General features: G+C 46.5%; 1 protein-coding gene across 4 annotated transcripts in view; it reads right to left on the bottom strand.

The window, feature by feature from the left end:
- Positions 1-16,021, bottom strand: part of MYO1C (myosin IC) — a 48,513-nt gene that overhangs the window by 13,107 nt on the left and 19,385 nt on the right. For 2 of the 4 annotated variants that reach the window (XM_017742975.1, XM_008640335.2), the window contains exons 2-4: positions 3,994-4,149; positions 3,302-3,417; positions 236-434 (exon numbers count right to left, since the gene is read on the bottom strand). In XM_017742975.1, coding sequence (XP_017598464.1) covers positions 236-434; positions 3,302-3,417; positions 3,994-4,119 — 441 coding nt within the window. In that variant the 5' untranslated portion in view covers positions 4,120-4,149. Of the gene's footprint in view, positions 1-235; positions 435-3,301; positions 3,418-3,993; positions 4,150-11,851; positions 12,038-15,678; positions 15,703-16,021 lie in introns of those variants that run through there. The other 2 variants (XM_017742974.1, XM_017742973.1) reach the window with 2 other exon arrangements.

The following is a 16,021-nucleotide window of genomic DNA, read 5'->3' as shown; positions in this document are numbered from 1 at the left end:
CCACCGCCAACTCCCCCCCCTCCCTGCTCCCCATCCATGCCACAACTGCTGCTGGTGGACTGGAAAGGGCCAAGCGAGCTGGGCAGGATCGCTTTGGCTGGGAATCAGAGCGGGATTCCCCAGTGCTGTGCCCACACAGCATTCCCTGGACACGCTGTCACCGCCCCGTGGGGCCCCGCTGTCAGGAAACGGGATCATTCCTGGTGACTCAGGGCCAGGACTGCACGGGAGGTACCTCCAGCACGGGGTTGGACTGCAGCAGCCGGTCCTTGACGGTCTCAACCTGCTGGCTGGCGGGGCAGGTGACAGCGTAGTACTGCAGGATCTTCTTGGTGGCCTCGGTTTTGCCGGCGCCGCTCTCGCCGGAGATGAGGATGCACTGATCCTTCCTCTCGGTGCGCAGTGAGCGGTAGGAATTGTCTGCGATGGCGTAGCTGGGAGGGGACAGCCGGGAGGGGACAGCCGGAATTAAGGGGGTTGCCTGTGAAATCCCGGCTGACACATCCCCCAAAAGAGCCCCAGGCCATAGGCTGGGTGAGATCACACGGCTCCGCACGCTGGTGCCAACACAGGACAGCACTGACACCTCAGCCATAGAGCCAAGGCTCTGCAGGGTGCTGACACAAATTGTCAAGTTCTTTTAAACTGTTCTTTTGATTTTTTTTTTCTGACAAGAAAAGGTAGAAGTTGACTAAACCGTGCAGATCAACTGCCTTTGCTAAATATAAATGATCTCTCAACACTGGTCCCATGGGACAGAAGTTTTTTACATTCAGGAAACACCTTTTTCTCCACTGGTATTTTTTTCTTGCTTATCTTCTAAGTGATGACACACTCAGAAGGTCACAACTGCATTTTGCTATCTGGGTGGCTCCAGAGCTTCTCTTGGATGGTGGGAAGAGCTGGATAAGCCCCCACAGACCAAGGAGCATCCTGCAGGCTCCCTCTGCCACCCTCCACTGCCCCAAACACCAGTTCAGCTCCCCCTGCCTGCGCACAGAGCCTGGCCCTGCCCCTCTGCTTCCTCCTTCGCTGCTTTTTCTTCCGTTTCTGTATTGCTGCCCATGACAGAGCAGACAGGATCTCACACCCAGAGTCTCACACACTCCTACAACACCAGAGAGCAGCAGGGGATGAGTGACAATGGTGACAACTGCTCAGAGGGAGAGGAAAAGGACAGCACACTCACATCAGACAACATTTTCAGCTCTGACACGTGGCGATCAAGCAGATATCCTGTCTTCATACACCTTACAACCTTTCAGTAGCTTGGCTTTTTTTAATTTTCATTTTCCTTTTTTTTTTAACTCTCCTGCTGTGCTATTAATTAGAAATAATCACACCAAAATAACAGCTGTGGCCTTCTCAAGTCTATTAATACTTGGTGCTAAGGCAACACCAATGAGCTCCCTTGGCAACACAACTCCACACTCACCCCACAAAACACATCGTGCCCCTCTCTTCCCATCCAGATTCTGCCTCTGGAGTATTTTGGAAACAGCTGAATAAATGCAAATTTAATTCAGATTTGAAGCAGTGCCTCTGGCCCCTGTGCCTTTATTGGGCTGTTTACTGGAGCCCCAGGAGCTCCAGTCACGCATGGCACAGACAGAATCACCTCAAGGAAAGATGTTTGTGGTCCCACTTGCAGGCCATAACCAGGACAGGATGTGACAGATCTCTGGGAATATGCTGTGTTCCAAGCCCATAGGGATAACTTTCCTCTTCTGAATGGGATGCACTTCCCAGAAAACTCAGCGTTCAGGCCTAGACTTGAACTATCTGACACTGGAATCTTGAAGTGTTTGGGCTTTCTAGAATCAGTTTAGAAGAGGAAAAAGAGCAAAAAAGACACCTGAGTTACTGGAAAAGGAGAAGCCCTGAGTACTACACTGCAGATGGAGCATTTTGATGCTCCTCAGAGGATTTTTCAATGCATATATAATCAAATAATGCAATAAAATAATCAAATAATGGAATGGAACAGCAAAAACAGTTAACAAAAAACTCTGTTTTCCCAGTGAGAGCAGCAGAATCCAAGATCACAGTTCTCCAGGGTTCACTTATGAGCTGCACATTTTACAGCTTCTGAAGGGACTTGTTAAAAGGAGAAAGAAAGCCCAAGAAACAATCAGCTACACTGTGATTTAAGTGGAATTAAAGCACATCTGCTCAGTGCTTTTGCTATCCATGAGCATTGTCATCATCCTGTACCTACTGCACACTTAAAAACAGAGCCACAATCCCAAGGATTTTCCAGAGAGTCCCAAAATTCACATCCAAGGGCACAGAAGCCCTTCCCTGACCACAGGCAAAGTGGCTCATGTAGAACTGAGCAGGTTTGAATGCAGGGTTCTTCAGGTTTAATTCTCCCCCATATGGGATCAACAGTAAAAATCACATTTTTGTCCTAACAAATCCAACTTCAAGGCTGAGACTTTCCCAAGTAATGGTGTTTCTCCCCCTCTCTGTGCTTGCAGCACATTCTGGTTTGTTTACTCTCCTGGGCTATGTGCCAGCAATAAGAAACAACCCAAATAGTTTGCTCAAAAATGATATCATTTACTCTTCCAAGATGTCTTTAAAAAAACCCAGCAAAACACAACACAACATAAAAAACCCTCCAAGAGGTGCTCAGAATTTGGCCCTTAGTCCTGAAAAAAACCCATTTTGAAGCCACGTGGCCTCAGCTCTCAGTCATTTTTTTTCTTTCAGTCTGACAGAAAAATTCAAATGCTTTCAAAAATAACTTTAAACCTCAAACTTTTTTTTTTTTTTTTTAAATGGGAAATTGGGAATGCTCACCAGGCCAGACCATGTAAATAAATACATTCCTTGTTCCAGCAGGCTGAGGGTATCTTAGCAACAAGGGAAATACCAGATAAATATTGGTCAGGCAGTAACAGCAGAGGTAGGAAAGAAACCCCCACACACCAGAAACTCTTTTCCCTACTTAGCCCCGTGCTGGGGAAACTCAGAGCCCGGACACAGAGACCCCAAATAACCCTGGAACAATGAACTCCTGTCCTGCCAGGGCTGGGTAAGCAACTCTGTTCCTGCAGCCAGGAAGGAACCAACTCCCTTTCCAAATACTGCTCTTGCAAAGGCAACTCATCCTCTTTGGAGAGAGGAACAGGAATAGAAAGAGCCCTACACCACACCCTCCGGAGGATCCTCTCTATCCCTTTCTATCCCTAGGATTTTCAGGGCTGCAGCTGGGACAGGGAAAAGTCCTGTTTGCCTGTTTTCACATGTCCCAGCTGTGTGGGGATGACACAACCTTGCACTGGCACCCACTCACAGGTGAGGAGAAACTTCATAGAAGCTGACGCCGCGGTAGCGCTCCATGTTCTGTTTGGTGTAGATTTCCAGTTCCTTGTAGGGGTTCACAGACACCAGCACAGAGCCAATGTAGGTCTGAAAAAGAGAACAAAAAGCAGGGAGGTTACAGGGGGTCTGGAGGCAGAGCTCAGGCATCTCTGGAGGCTGGACACCCGTTCTGGTGTACTGGGGATGCTGCTGAGGGCTCCCAAACAGGCCAAGGGTGTGAGGAAGAGACCTCTTAGCTCTGGGAGAGAGACACTGCTGGAGTTGTGCCAGCCATGTTACCCTTGCTGGGTAAACAGCACCTGCAAATGGTTTTAGGGCTTCTAACAAGCCACAACACTGGGTTATTTCTGGTACACATTTAGGATTGAGTTCAGGTCTGGGGTTGGTGGAAGTGAGTGAATTCAGGAGAGGGAAGAATGTGGTGAGAGTTGGATTTTCAGTGCTGTAAATGCCACCAGATCTCAACGGGAGCACTGCAGTGAGTCCCTACACCCATCAAATGACAGCATCCCAGACTAGTCCAGGCACAAGCACCCATGGCCTGTGGAATCTGACACCACCATCTCCAAACTCCACTGCAGAGCAAAGCTGGCTTTGTCCCGTGCAGCAAACACTGTCCGGGTCACTGACGGGCACCCTGGTGACTGTCCCTGTGCTACTCACATAGATCAGGTTCTCCTTGAAGCGTTTCCTCAGGTTCTCAATGAATGCAGCTTCGCTGGTGAAGTTTTCCAGCAGGACAAAGTCCTGCACCCCGACCCGGTCCCGGGCCGTCAGAGCGCTCTCCATGGTCAGCCGGATGCCGTTGGCTCCCAATCCCTGCAGCCAAAAGCACAGGGAAGTTGGGAGAGCTGAGGCTTTGCAGGCAGTTCCCCGAGTCCACAAGAACCACAGTTACCCATGGATAACCATGGATATTAAAATAATCCCACTGCTGCTGCTGAAAACAGTGATTACCAACACTTCATCAGCTGGCTGCTCTAATTGCTTTGAGGGAAGACAAGTCAGCATTAGGGAAACATTACTGCTAAATTTCCAAAAACTTCAAATCAATCAATCAAACAAATCTTTGAGAAAGAGAATAAAACTTGGATTTCCTTTCCCAGGCATCCTTTAGCAGGAGGGAGACTGAAATGTGTTCTCTCTCTGATTTCACAACGGGAAGCTGTTTCGAGGTAAGGAATCTTTTATGACTAATAATGATTCATCTCAGAAGCAAACAGCTTCACATTGCTGACCAATTCAAAAGCTTTAGCAAGGCACCCAATGGGAAAGTTCTGAGAAAATTGAGAAGAAATGAGAAATGGGCATTTCTGCATCCCACGCCACTGAATTTAGACTGTGACACCGATGTGGATCAAGAAACTCCTACTCCTGACCCTCTTTTAAAGGTTACATTTTCAACGTGGTGCAGCTGAGACACAACCATTTGTTGAAAGCACTCATCTGCTGACTCCTGACTTCACTATAAAGCAGGGAGGGGAAATGAGCACCCAGGGGTGACTCAGTTGCTGCTTGCTGGGGAAATCTCTACTCAAGGGACAGAGATGGAGAAGATGAGAGGCACCACAGAAACCAGACAGGAGATACAACGTGTGAAGCCATCTGCCTCACACCTGCCTGCATTTCCTTATCTTCTTGAACCCTCCTTACTTTGCAAACTGCTCACAGCAAGCACCCTTCTCCTAAATCATTTCCCTAAAGCACTAAGTGATATTTTGGGACGTTGCACAAACACCAGAGGTGTCTGTTCTAAGCAGGCTCATGCACTAAGAGCAATCCCAGACACGCATCACAAACTGGGAATGTGCTGGAAACCCTGCATCCAGCCCCAAAACCCTGCACAATGATGTAAATGATTTTTACTGACTCACAGAGTTCCTTCCTGCTCCTTCCCAAGACACAAAAGTGGTCAGAGCACAGGGACTGATGGTGTGCAGGGAAAAAAAATAAACCCTGCTTTGGTCAGGAAGAAAATTTACCTTTAGTTTTGTTAAACAGTAATAAGGGCAAGACTCACTGAAGTATCAGTTTGGGTCCAAACAGATGCAAATCCCCTCAGTCTGCAGTTATTTTGACTCACCAATTTCTTGGTAAATGCTTTTTTGATTTGGTAAATGATTAGTAAATGCAGTTTTGCCTATTTCTGCAAGTTCTAATTGGCATCCTCCCTGTAAGCCTGGACAGAAGTGACTGCCTGAAATCTGCAGTTTTCAGATAGGAAAATCAGTTCCTTCTGGAAATCTCAACTCCAGACCCACTCTAATGGCTCAAACACCACAAAGAAACATCATTTGATTTCCTGTTTTATTTTTTCCAATTAGTCTCATGGTCTGGAAGGCCTGAGTTCTAAGCTTGGAAAGACCCAGTCTGGGAGGAACTTTGCAGACACTGTCATTATAAAATGGCCCAAATTTTCCAAGCCAAGTCCTTCACAGCTTCAGCAAAATGCTCTGTTGTCTTCCACCCTCTTTGCCAAGGTGAGGAGAAAAGGGATAACCCTTGGAGAAGGAAGGTGGTGAGATAAGGAAAGGAAAATAGAGATAAATCACATGCAAACAAACTCTGCCTAGAACTTGGAATCCTTCTATCAGAGCAGTGCAGTCCTGGAGCAGGTTTTGGACAAGGTGATGAGAACTAAGGTAAAACCAAAAGAAAAGAACTACTTTTCAAGTGGGTAAGTTTACAGCTACAGTCCTAAAACACAGCTGCCTCAACAATGACTGAGGAGAAACTTCCAGCCTCGAACAGTTAATCCAAGTTTATATAATCCTGAAGACTTTCACAGAAAACGTCACTTAGCAGCTTCAGCAGCTCTTTCATCAGCCCCTCCCTGCAGGCCAGGACAAAGTGATCCCAGCTGTGCACATCCAGGAGAGGGAAGAGCCAATCCATCCCCCTTACAACAGAGAAAATTGCACTCAACCGCCTCCTCTGGGACAGGCATTTAAGGCCAAGAACTTTTGGTCTCCTCCAGTTTTTGTCTCCTCATTCAACTCCAACCTCTCACCGTGAGAACAAAATAACGACCTCAAATTTGCAGTCAGCTTGAAACAAAACAAAAGCCAAACCAACGCACTGAAAGCAGCTTTTTGGCGATAATTAAATGTGACCGGGGGATGTGACGCAGTCAGAGCCTCCAGAATATAAACTTTACTCAGTCTTGCACCCTCCCAAGCCCAAGTTCAGTGCAAATATAAGCCAGAGCTGAGCAATAGGCACTTCTCCATGCCAGCATTTGCTCATTTGCTTTATTGCACATTGCCAAGTCTACCACCAGCCTCAAATGTCAGCGTTAACTGTTTCACTGCCACTGACATCAACAGATGGACCATAAAAGGAGGTGAAAATAAGCCCTTTTTGCAAAATGGAAACAGAAGAGTCATGCAGAAGGAAGGAAGTGGGGAGGGAAGACACTACTTAAGAAAAAATAATCATAGTGATGACCATATGTTCCTACTGAATGATGAGTGTGGCAGTAAGGCACTGAATAAATGAAAGTAACGAAAATGTTGGTGATTTTCTGTTAGCAGGCAGACACCAGATCTGGTGGCTGTAAATTAATGCTAAAAAACCCAGTCGGGGTGGGGGGGAGGGGGGGGAGTTAAATGTGGTATAGTGGTGCTAATTAACCATTAAAGCAGTTTGCCTATGGCCCAGGACCTGTGCAATAAACCAGACTGGAACTCTGACAGGGATTAAAATGAACTCAGATTCTTTCATTGTTTTAATCCAGGTTGTTTTCCCCACACTGGTCCCCCCACATGTAATGACGAGGGCCAAGGCTTCAGTGATGGGGAACCACAGCAGGCTCAGGGAGGAGCAAGGATTCAGCAGCAGGGCCAGCTCCTCCTGCCTTTAAGTGCTTGGGAAACCACCACCTGAGAGGCAGGTCAGGTTTAGCCTAAAGCTCAGCACCAAATCCCTCCTCCAGGCTTTGCTGCCTCCCTGACACTGGGTAACACCTCTAAACCAAAGCAGTGCAACTCAATCAGCAAAACAAAGACCAGGAAAAAAGAATCTGGTGGTTTTCTCTGCAGGTTTTGAGCAAAATCCCCTCCCTGTGGGATTGGGAGAGTGTCAGGCCCAGGAAAGGAGGAAAGGGAACACAGGTGCCCACTGATAATGCATTATTTGGGTCAGCTGCACCATGTCCACCTTATAGGTCCCCTATAGGGACCAAAAGGAGGACCCAGCTGAAGACCCTGACCTCTGTAGGATGGAGACACCTAATGCCACACCCAGCACAGCCTGCAAACAGGGAATTGCAAAAATCTGAGCAATCTCCATGTGATCTCTGTGCCTGTGGGCTCAGGAGTGCCTGTGCCTCCTCTCAATCTCCCCTTTCATCCCGTGCTGAGCTCACTGTTCTGAGGGTCACTCCCACTCCAGAGTGCACAAACTGACTTCTGCCACCACGTTTCCCAAAGCCACCCCACGGCACAGTTTCCAGGGACTCATTCCCACACTGTTTAACTCACTCTTTGCTTTTAATGTCTTCTCCAGAGCCGTGAGCACAACAGTGGCTCAAGGCCAGGAAGGGAAAAGGCACTCCGGAATGGTGGGGACCAGTGCAATCACCACCGCAGCACTGCTTTCACATGGCTTTTTCTTCCCTGGGATTAAATTTTGGGAAAGACTCCACTGGTGTAAATTGGTTGCTGAATGCAGCCTGTAGAGCCAGGTTTACATTGGCTGGGGTTCCAGCTTTTCTTTGTGTTCATACAAGAGTCAACAAGACCAGAAAATACCTCCAAGCTCCTGGGAGTACAAAACCACTCAAGACTGCACCATGGAGTTTCCTAAACTGAAGTGGGAAATCGCTGACATGGTATTGTGAAGGTGTAAACACATATTTTTCCTTTAAACTCTGCTTAATGCCAAAGCATGATAAAGTTTTTCCTCTGCTTAGGACACGGAGAAATAATCCACCTCAGAAATGAAAAACAGGACCTTTTGCTCTGTGCGGCGAAATCCTTTGGATTTCAGTCAGCCAGGCTGAACACATTGGGGGAGTTTGTGCTGGAAGATGGGAGGGCAAGTCTGCCATGAGCACAGGGCTTTGGGGCTGATGTAAGCAGAGCAAGAAACTCCCCCTGGCTTTGTCCACCAGCTGCTCCATGGCCATGGAATACCCAACATGGAGCAAGGACTCATTCCCAGGTGGGTACTGGAATGGTCGGTGCCAGCACAGCAAATCCAGACACACTGAGGGAACAGGCAGCACCAGCAACTCCCACTCCTTCCTGGAGCATCCATGAGAAAACACCTGGAGTTCTCAAAGTGAATGGTCTTGCATGGAGCAGGGAAAATCCAGAACTGATTTAGAAAGTCACAACATAAACAGAATTTCTGCTTCACCATCTAAAAAACGTGTATTTCAATATTTTCTCCTGGCAATGTATTTTTACAGATTGGGTCGTATCCACTCAGGAGACTCTCACTAGAACAACCCCAGGAAGTGGTTCCATCTGGGAAGAGGCAGGCACCTTTATCTTGGTATCAAGTGTAAGGTGATTGATCTGCAGGCTCCAGGAATAGTTACAAAGCCGGGAACGGAAGAACAGGCCAGAACCAAATGTGAGTGGGAAGGGAAATTCAGATTAGATTCTGGAAGACAATGCAAGCCTGAACCAAGAAGGAACTTCTCGTGGGGAGGTGGCAGCTAAAAAACATTTGTCTCGTGGACATTCTTCACTGTCATGCCAAAGCTGCAGGAAGGAGAAAAAATTCCTTTGATTTCTAGTCCACTCTACAGCCTGGGAAAGGGCTTGGACACAACGTGGGCTAGACAGCAGAGCAGACAAAAATCAGCTGTTGTATCCAGAGCCTCAATTCCCAAGGTGCAGAATGGGAAAGCTTCTCTTGCCTTTTACATGGAGAAAAAAATAATGATGACAGAGGTGGACCAGAATCAGGGATTCTGCCAGCAAATCCCTGACAGACTGAAGTGCAGCCACTCAGGATCCTCCTCCCTCCTGCCACACTGAAAATCAGCTGCACATTTTGGACACAACTCTGTTAGTCAACAGCTGGGTTGGAAAGAAGGTTCCCCGAGAGGCAGCTCCGTGTTTTCCATAAAAATCCCCTGCATCCAACCATGTGGATTTGTCTGAAGCCACCTGAGCTAATAATTGATAATACACATATTTGGCTTGTTTAGTTAAAAAAAATAAATAACAAAAGGAAATGTTTTCTTTTGCTTTGAATTATGTAAGGCCAATGAAGTGATTTCCCAAAAGACAACTTGGGAAAATCAGAGCTGTCAGGTGGATGGGGATCAAAACCAGGTAACAACTCTGGTGACCCAGACCAGCAGAGTTGGAGGGAAAAACTTGAACTTGCAGCTGCCTCTCAAGGACCATTTCTTAGAATTACTTTTTATTCTTGCTTCTTTTAGACCAATACATCACCAACAATGGAATGTCTGGAGTCAGGGAACTCAGACCTTGGTTCTCCCTCTGATACTTCCCATCCTAAACCATATGGAAGGATGGGACTCCAGAATACACTATTCAAAAAAAATCCTATTAAAGAGATAGAAATGCTACATCCTTGCCTAATTCTTGTAAAGTAATTTCTTTTGAGGTTTTCCATACTTTGAGTAGGGACAAATTGAAATACAGGTAATAAGCAGATAATATTATTTGTTCAATGTTTATAATATAATTATACCTTCTAGATTTTACTTTGGGGGGGGATGAGTAAGGAAATAAGCAATTAGCACTGATTTGAAGGACAGGAAAAATGTTTACCCTTAAGAGGGCTAATGATATTTCAATCACCAGGCTAAATATAAAAGGGCAGTAAGAAAAATGAACTAGGCAAACCAGAAAGATCACCAGGGCTGGAAAAGTAAATACACAGAATTTCTATATTTAGGGAGCTGACATTTTTGCTCCTGAACAGATGGCACAAGCTGCTGCTGGTTAAAAGATGTTGCTGGTGGCAGTTTGCTCAGGAGACCTGTGCCCACAGGCCTGGGCCTCCCACAGCAGCTTCAGAGGACAAACAGATTGGAAAAAGGCATTAAAAAAAGGCAAAACCTCAGCTTGCTGCCCCTTCAAGTGAGTTTTGATGCTGATTTCCAGATCAGACTGCGCAGGTGAAGGGTGGCAGAAACTCAAACATTAAGAGCCAGGGCCTGCATGTGCCCCCTATGCCCCATTCCCTGCTGCACTGCCCTGGGAAAGCCCAGCCCTGCTGGTGTCCCACTGCCAACCCCACTCCCAGCCCTTCCCCACTGCATTCCACACCCCCCACACAACCCTCTCAGGCCACGATGTCTCTCTGAGAGTCAAACTTTCCAAACAGAACTCCAGAGCATTCCCGGGGCATGTGAAGGGCACTTCCACACCCACAGTTCCCTCGGAGAACACCACCCCAGACACCACCTCTGCCTGTCACACTCTCATTACCACCTCTGACAACCTTTCTCCAGGCCCACAGCTGTGCAAAGGTGCTGGCCCCAGCACCCCACATGCCAGCAGAAACACCCTCTCTAACCCTGTCACCTCCACTTCCACAGACTCAGGAGGTCATCCAAAGGCTCTGCCCTTCCCTTCATCACTCTCTCAGTGGTCAACACCAGAATATTTGTGAAAATATGCAAGGATGTCTGGACTGAGCAGGTATGGGACACACAGCCCCATGCTAACTCTTCTTCCACAGAGAATTGCTCAAATCTACAGACGTGACGTTTTCAGTCCTTCTCTTCCTAAATTTGGTCACTTTACCAATTAAAGCCTTGAGCATTCTTATCCAGTCAAAAGCCCACACACTTTTTTATAACACTCCCTCATTCTTGATCTCAGCATCTTCCAGAGTCAGTGAATTCCATGGCCCAATTATTCATTGTATGAAAATAATCTTTGCATCTCTTTGGCAACTTTTAGCTTAACTCAGTGTCCCTGCTCCTGTGCTACAACACAGAAGAAGGAGCTCTGTGTTCTCTGTTGTTAGTTTTTTTTATCTTCCTCGCCTACTCATCTGTTTTTCCAGGTAACAATCCCACTCCTCTCAATCTTTTGCCACAAACTCCTTCTCCCAAGTTTCGGGGTTGTCCTGCCATGCAGGACACAGGGCCAGGCGTTCTGGCTGCTGCTAAAACATGGACAACGTTTTCCTACACTAAAATAGAGCCTGGAGGAACGGAGTGGCAATGAATCCCTAAGAGGGTACTTCCTGCCATTCCCTAGGCAGGCAGGAATGGAGACACAAGCCCTGGGAAGGACAGCAGCAAAGCCTAGCTCCAGGAGGGTCCCTCCACATCCTTGTGCCCAAGTGAAAGCTCCACCCTTTCTTCCCTCCTAAAGCAGTGCACAACTTTCCCCCCTCTCTTCCCACTTTCTCAACTCCCACCTTGGCTTCCTCCTCCAAACAGGTATTCCCTGGCTTTTTATCCAATTTCACCCCCTTTCACATAACTTCCCAACGAAGGGATCTTTCTCAAAGCATTTCTCTGAGACCAGACACACATCTGAAAGCTGCAAAGCCACCAAAGGAGTTCAATAAACCTTACCCCGCCTCTGAACTTCATCTCTGCCTCCCGCCAGCTCCTGCAGCCCTTGCAGAGCCTTCGTTTACGCCGCTGCAAAAAGTGGCAATCTGAGGGCAAGTTCTCTCTTCTGTCAGTTGCCTTATTTTTTTATTTTTTTTTCATGGCATTTTCAGCGCAGTCAGAACTCCCTCCCTCCCACCAGCTCCTACTGGAGCATCTGGAGAGGGCGTTTTCCAAGGAGAAGGAGAACTCCCCTCCCAGCGAGGAGAGTCCGCCGTGCGCAGCCCAGGAGAGGCAGTCCCGGGGAAGTCAGCTGCGCTGCCTGCGGAGTTCCCGCTGCCCAATGACAGGGAAAAACGGAAAGAAAAGTAATCCCAGGCGCTGGAAAACCTGGGGCCGAGCCCAGCACACAAACCACAGCCAGCAGACAGGAAGAGATGAGCTTTGGAACAGCAAGTTATTGTCCTGGAGCAGCAACATGGACAGGGCTCCCCAAAGCCTCTCCCAGCTCACCCCAAACACAGCAAACACACAGCCCCAGTCCTGGGACTGACATTACACTTGGAATCACCTCCTCAGAAAATCAAAGGGCCACAAAGAGTCCAGGGTTGGATGCAGTTTGCTTTCACCAGGATTTAGAATCACAGAATGGTCTGGATTAGAAGGGACCTTAAAGTTCACCTATTTCCCATTCCATCAGACCAGGCTGCCCTGTCCAACCTGGCTCAGCAGTATTTTATTCCAGATTCCTTTGGAGACATCCAGCACCAAAACACCTGGAAGTTCTGAGGTCCTCATTACAAAATCACCTGCACTACCAAGTAAGAGCCTTCTACAGGACACAGTGAAGGCACTGCTGCCCTCAGTCCCCAGCCCTCGCAAACAGAAGTTGCACACTTTGCTGTCTCTGAGCTCATCAGTGTTCTGGTAAAATTATTTCCGTTCACATAAAATTATTTATGACCAAGAGTGTGAAAACCTCCCCTCATTTCCCACCCACCTCCCCGAGATAAGAGCATTCTGACAAAAATACTGTACAGCCTTCACTAGCATTAGGGGGGAAGTGAAAGAACAAGAGACAATGGACACAAGCTGGAAGAAGGGAAATTCCAGTGGGTTATTGGGAAATTTTTTTCCCAGTGAGTGCTGTCAAATACTGGAACAGAGGGCCCAAGAAATTGTGAAACTCCATCCTTGGAGATATTTAAAACTCAACCAGACAGTTCCTGAGCGACCTGATCTTAATTGGTCCTGCCTGGAAGTGAGGTTGGACCAGAGATCTCCACAAGTACTTTCCAATCTAAAATTATTCTATGATTTTATTAATTATTTTGTTCCTCAATGGACTAAGCTGTGCATCCATCCTCAAAGGAGTGCAAATAAAGATATAAATCTGTTACAGAGGATGCTATCCCTCAGGTATCTCAGATAATTCCCAGTATGGGCTGTCAGGAAGGTTCTGTAACCATTGAACATGCAGAGCCATGGAATGATTCCCAAGCTCAGCTGCTGATGTTTCATGACTGGCACCTTCTGCACTCAGCTCTGCTTAAAGGGTTTTTTGTTTTGTTTTTTTCCTCCTTATCAAAACGCATCCACCACAAATTCTGTTACAGGAAGGGTAAAGTCAAGCTCTGAAGCAGAAAGATTTAGAGCAAAAAGCTAAAAAGCTTCAACCTACTCACAGAGGAGGCTATTTAAAAGCAAACACACGTAGCAGATGTTGTCAGTGGTTGGGTGCAGCACTCCCCTCTAATTAGCTCTGGCCCAAGGCAGCGATCCCAGAGATCCCGGCCGCGCTGGATGTCACTCGGCACGGGCAGAATGTGCCAAGCATTTGGGATGGAGCTTGACTGCTGAGAGCACTGCAGTGCCACAGCTCCTCTGCCCTCTCAGCCTCCATTTTGAACATTATTTGTGGTTCTTGCACAACTCTGCTTGGCAGGACTTTCATTCATTTCTTATCTCAGTTGGGTGAATTTTTAACGGCAGCGGCTTTAGGATGTGGCTCAAAGGAGGGTTTAGCTTTGGGCTGGCACTGAAGGAAATGGACACTACTCCAAGCCCCTCTCCTGTGCACAGGTAAGATCAAAGGTAATATAAACTCCATTTCCCAAACTGAGCCACATTAGCCATTACTGAAACACAACAGTGAGCCCTGAGCCAGTTTTCCAAGCATAATTAAAGCTGTGGCCTGGCAGCTCTAATTCTTCAGGAGGAGAATGTCAGTGCTCCACCAGCACTCCTCAAATCAGTCTAATTGTAACCAAACAGATTCAGTAAAACTCCTGTGACAATTTTAAGTATTAGCAGAGTTATCTTCACATAAGCAATCTTACCTTTCCCCTAGTTTACACCTCCTAACACTTCTCAGATCACATCTCATCACTGAAAATGCCACATAAGAAAAGAGTATACAACAGCCCAACACTTAGAAGTACATTTTTTACACATTTCCCTTGGGTTTTTTTCCATGCAGGAGAACCCTTTTATTTATTTATTCACTGGAAAGACCTTTACTCAAACTGCTTTTTTTCTGCAGCCAAACTACTGCCCAGCTTTTGCTGGCAAGGAAAACACTCCTACATGTGGGTTAGCCTAAATTAGGAGGGGGAAAAAAAAAAAGTTGGAAAGCAGAGATAATTTTACTTTGTAAGATCTTGATCCTGGATTATTAAGGTGATAAAACCAGACTCTTCCTTTCCAGCAGCAGAGCCCAGCCCTTGTCTGTGATTTCTGCTGAGGATGGCTGGCAAGGTCTGGCTCACTACAACAGGCAACTACAGGCCGAGGGATGAATCAAGTTTTCCAGGCCTCACCAGTTAGAAGTGACTCATATAAACCCTGGATTAGAGCACTGGGATTGCTCTGCTCGTTGCAGATAAGCAGCTGATTCCCTGCATAAAATTTCACATTCAAAGCAAGGGGACTGGAAACCTTTCCTGTCAGCCCTGCTCCGACAGGCTCGCAGAGCTGAGCGTGACTTGCTAAGCTACACCCGCAAGCAGTGGCTCTGCTGAAAAAATAAAGAGTTTGGCCCCATGAAAACACCATCAGTGCTCCCCTCTGCTGTGCAGGTTCTACTGCAAAATATAAATCTGGAGGTACAAGATGCTGCCTTGGGTTCATGCTATTCAAAAATCAACGTGGGTCACATCTGTGTTATTCCAAAAGGTGTCAAGTACATCTATCAGTGCGTGTCTTCCTTCTGGATTTTTATAATATTCCTTATTTCTGCCTTGCAAAAGAACTACAGAATAAGACACATTCCATAATTAGAAAGCACTTGGCAAAAATACCATGGGAAAGAAACCACCCTAAACAGGCCAGGAATTTGAGAGCCCTTCCTCTTGCAGGTCAGAGGAACATCTTAATCAAAAAATAGAAATGTCTTTAACCTGTCACGTGTCCTGCTGTACAGATTATCCTGATCTGAAACTGATTAAAATGCCTCACATTCCTAAAACACCCTATAGCAGAAGCTGAGGATTCTGAGGGACATTTGTCCCACTGCTTAGGAAAAACACCCTGTGTCCAGAAGAGGATGAACATTCAACTGCAGGGTAACAATAAATCAACACTCTGCCAAAGAGCCAAAGCTAAATATTGTAACAGGTTTGATAACAAGGCAGAACCTCCTCCCTTCATCATTCGTTCTGCTAAGAATTCTCTTTTCTACCGAGTTTTTGGATTAATTCATCTCCTCTTCCCCTTGCAAGAGTGCTCCAAACAAGTAGTCAGGAACAGAGGTTTGAACACAGGATATCGGCCCCTGGAGACACAACATTCCTGCACAGTCATGAAACTTCACACCTAGAAAGATTAAACCAAAAGCTCATTATACTCACTCAAAAGGTGCCTCAAGATGATGAAAGTTCCTTCATTTTACTGCAAACTTCATGACATCACAAGTTGACTGAATTCCTCGATTCTGTGTGAAGGTGTTTGCACGGTTACAGACAAAACCGTAAAAATAGTGAGGTGTGGCCAAAAGGGTTCAAAAACCAGAAGACAAAGAATATTTAGATTATTATTTTGGATTCTAATTTATGCTTTGTAATTCCTAAAACTGTCAATACTGGTTTTGTCTGTTCCAAGAAAGCTTCGTCAGTGAGAACACCGAACTTCTTCTCTTCCCAAGCTCACTCTTTCACAAATAAATAGGGAAAAAAAAGGAATATTACAAAAAAT

This window comes from Corvus brachyrhynchos, unplaced genomic scaffold, assembly GCF_000691975.1.
Source record: "Corvus brachyrhynchos isolate BGI_N302 unplaced genomic scaffold, ASM69197v1 scaffold99, whole genome shotgun sequence".
NCBI lineage: Eukaryota > Metazoa > Chordata > Aves > Passeriformes > Corvidae > Corvus > Corvus brachyrhynchos.
This window is presented reverse-complemented; position numbering and strand designations above follow the sequence as displayed.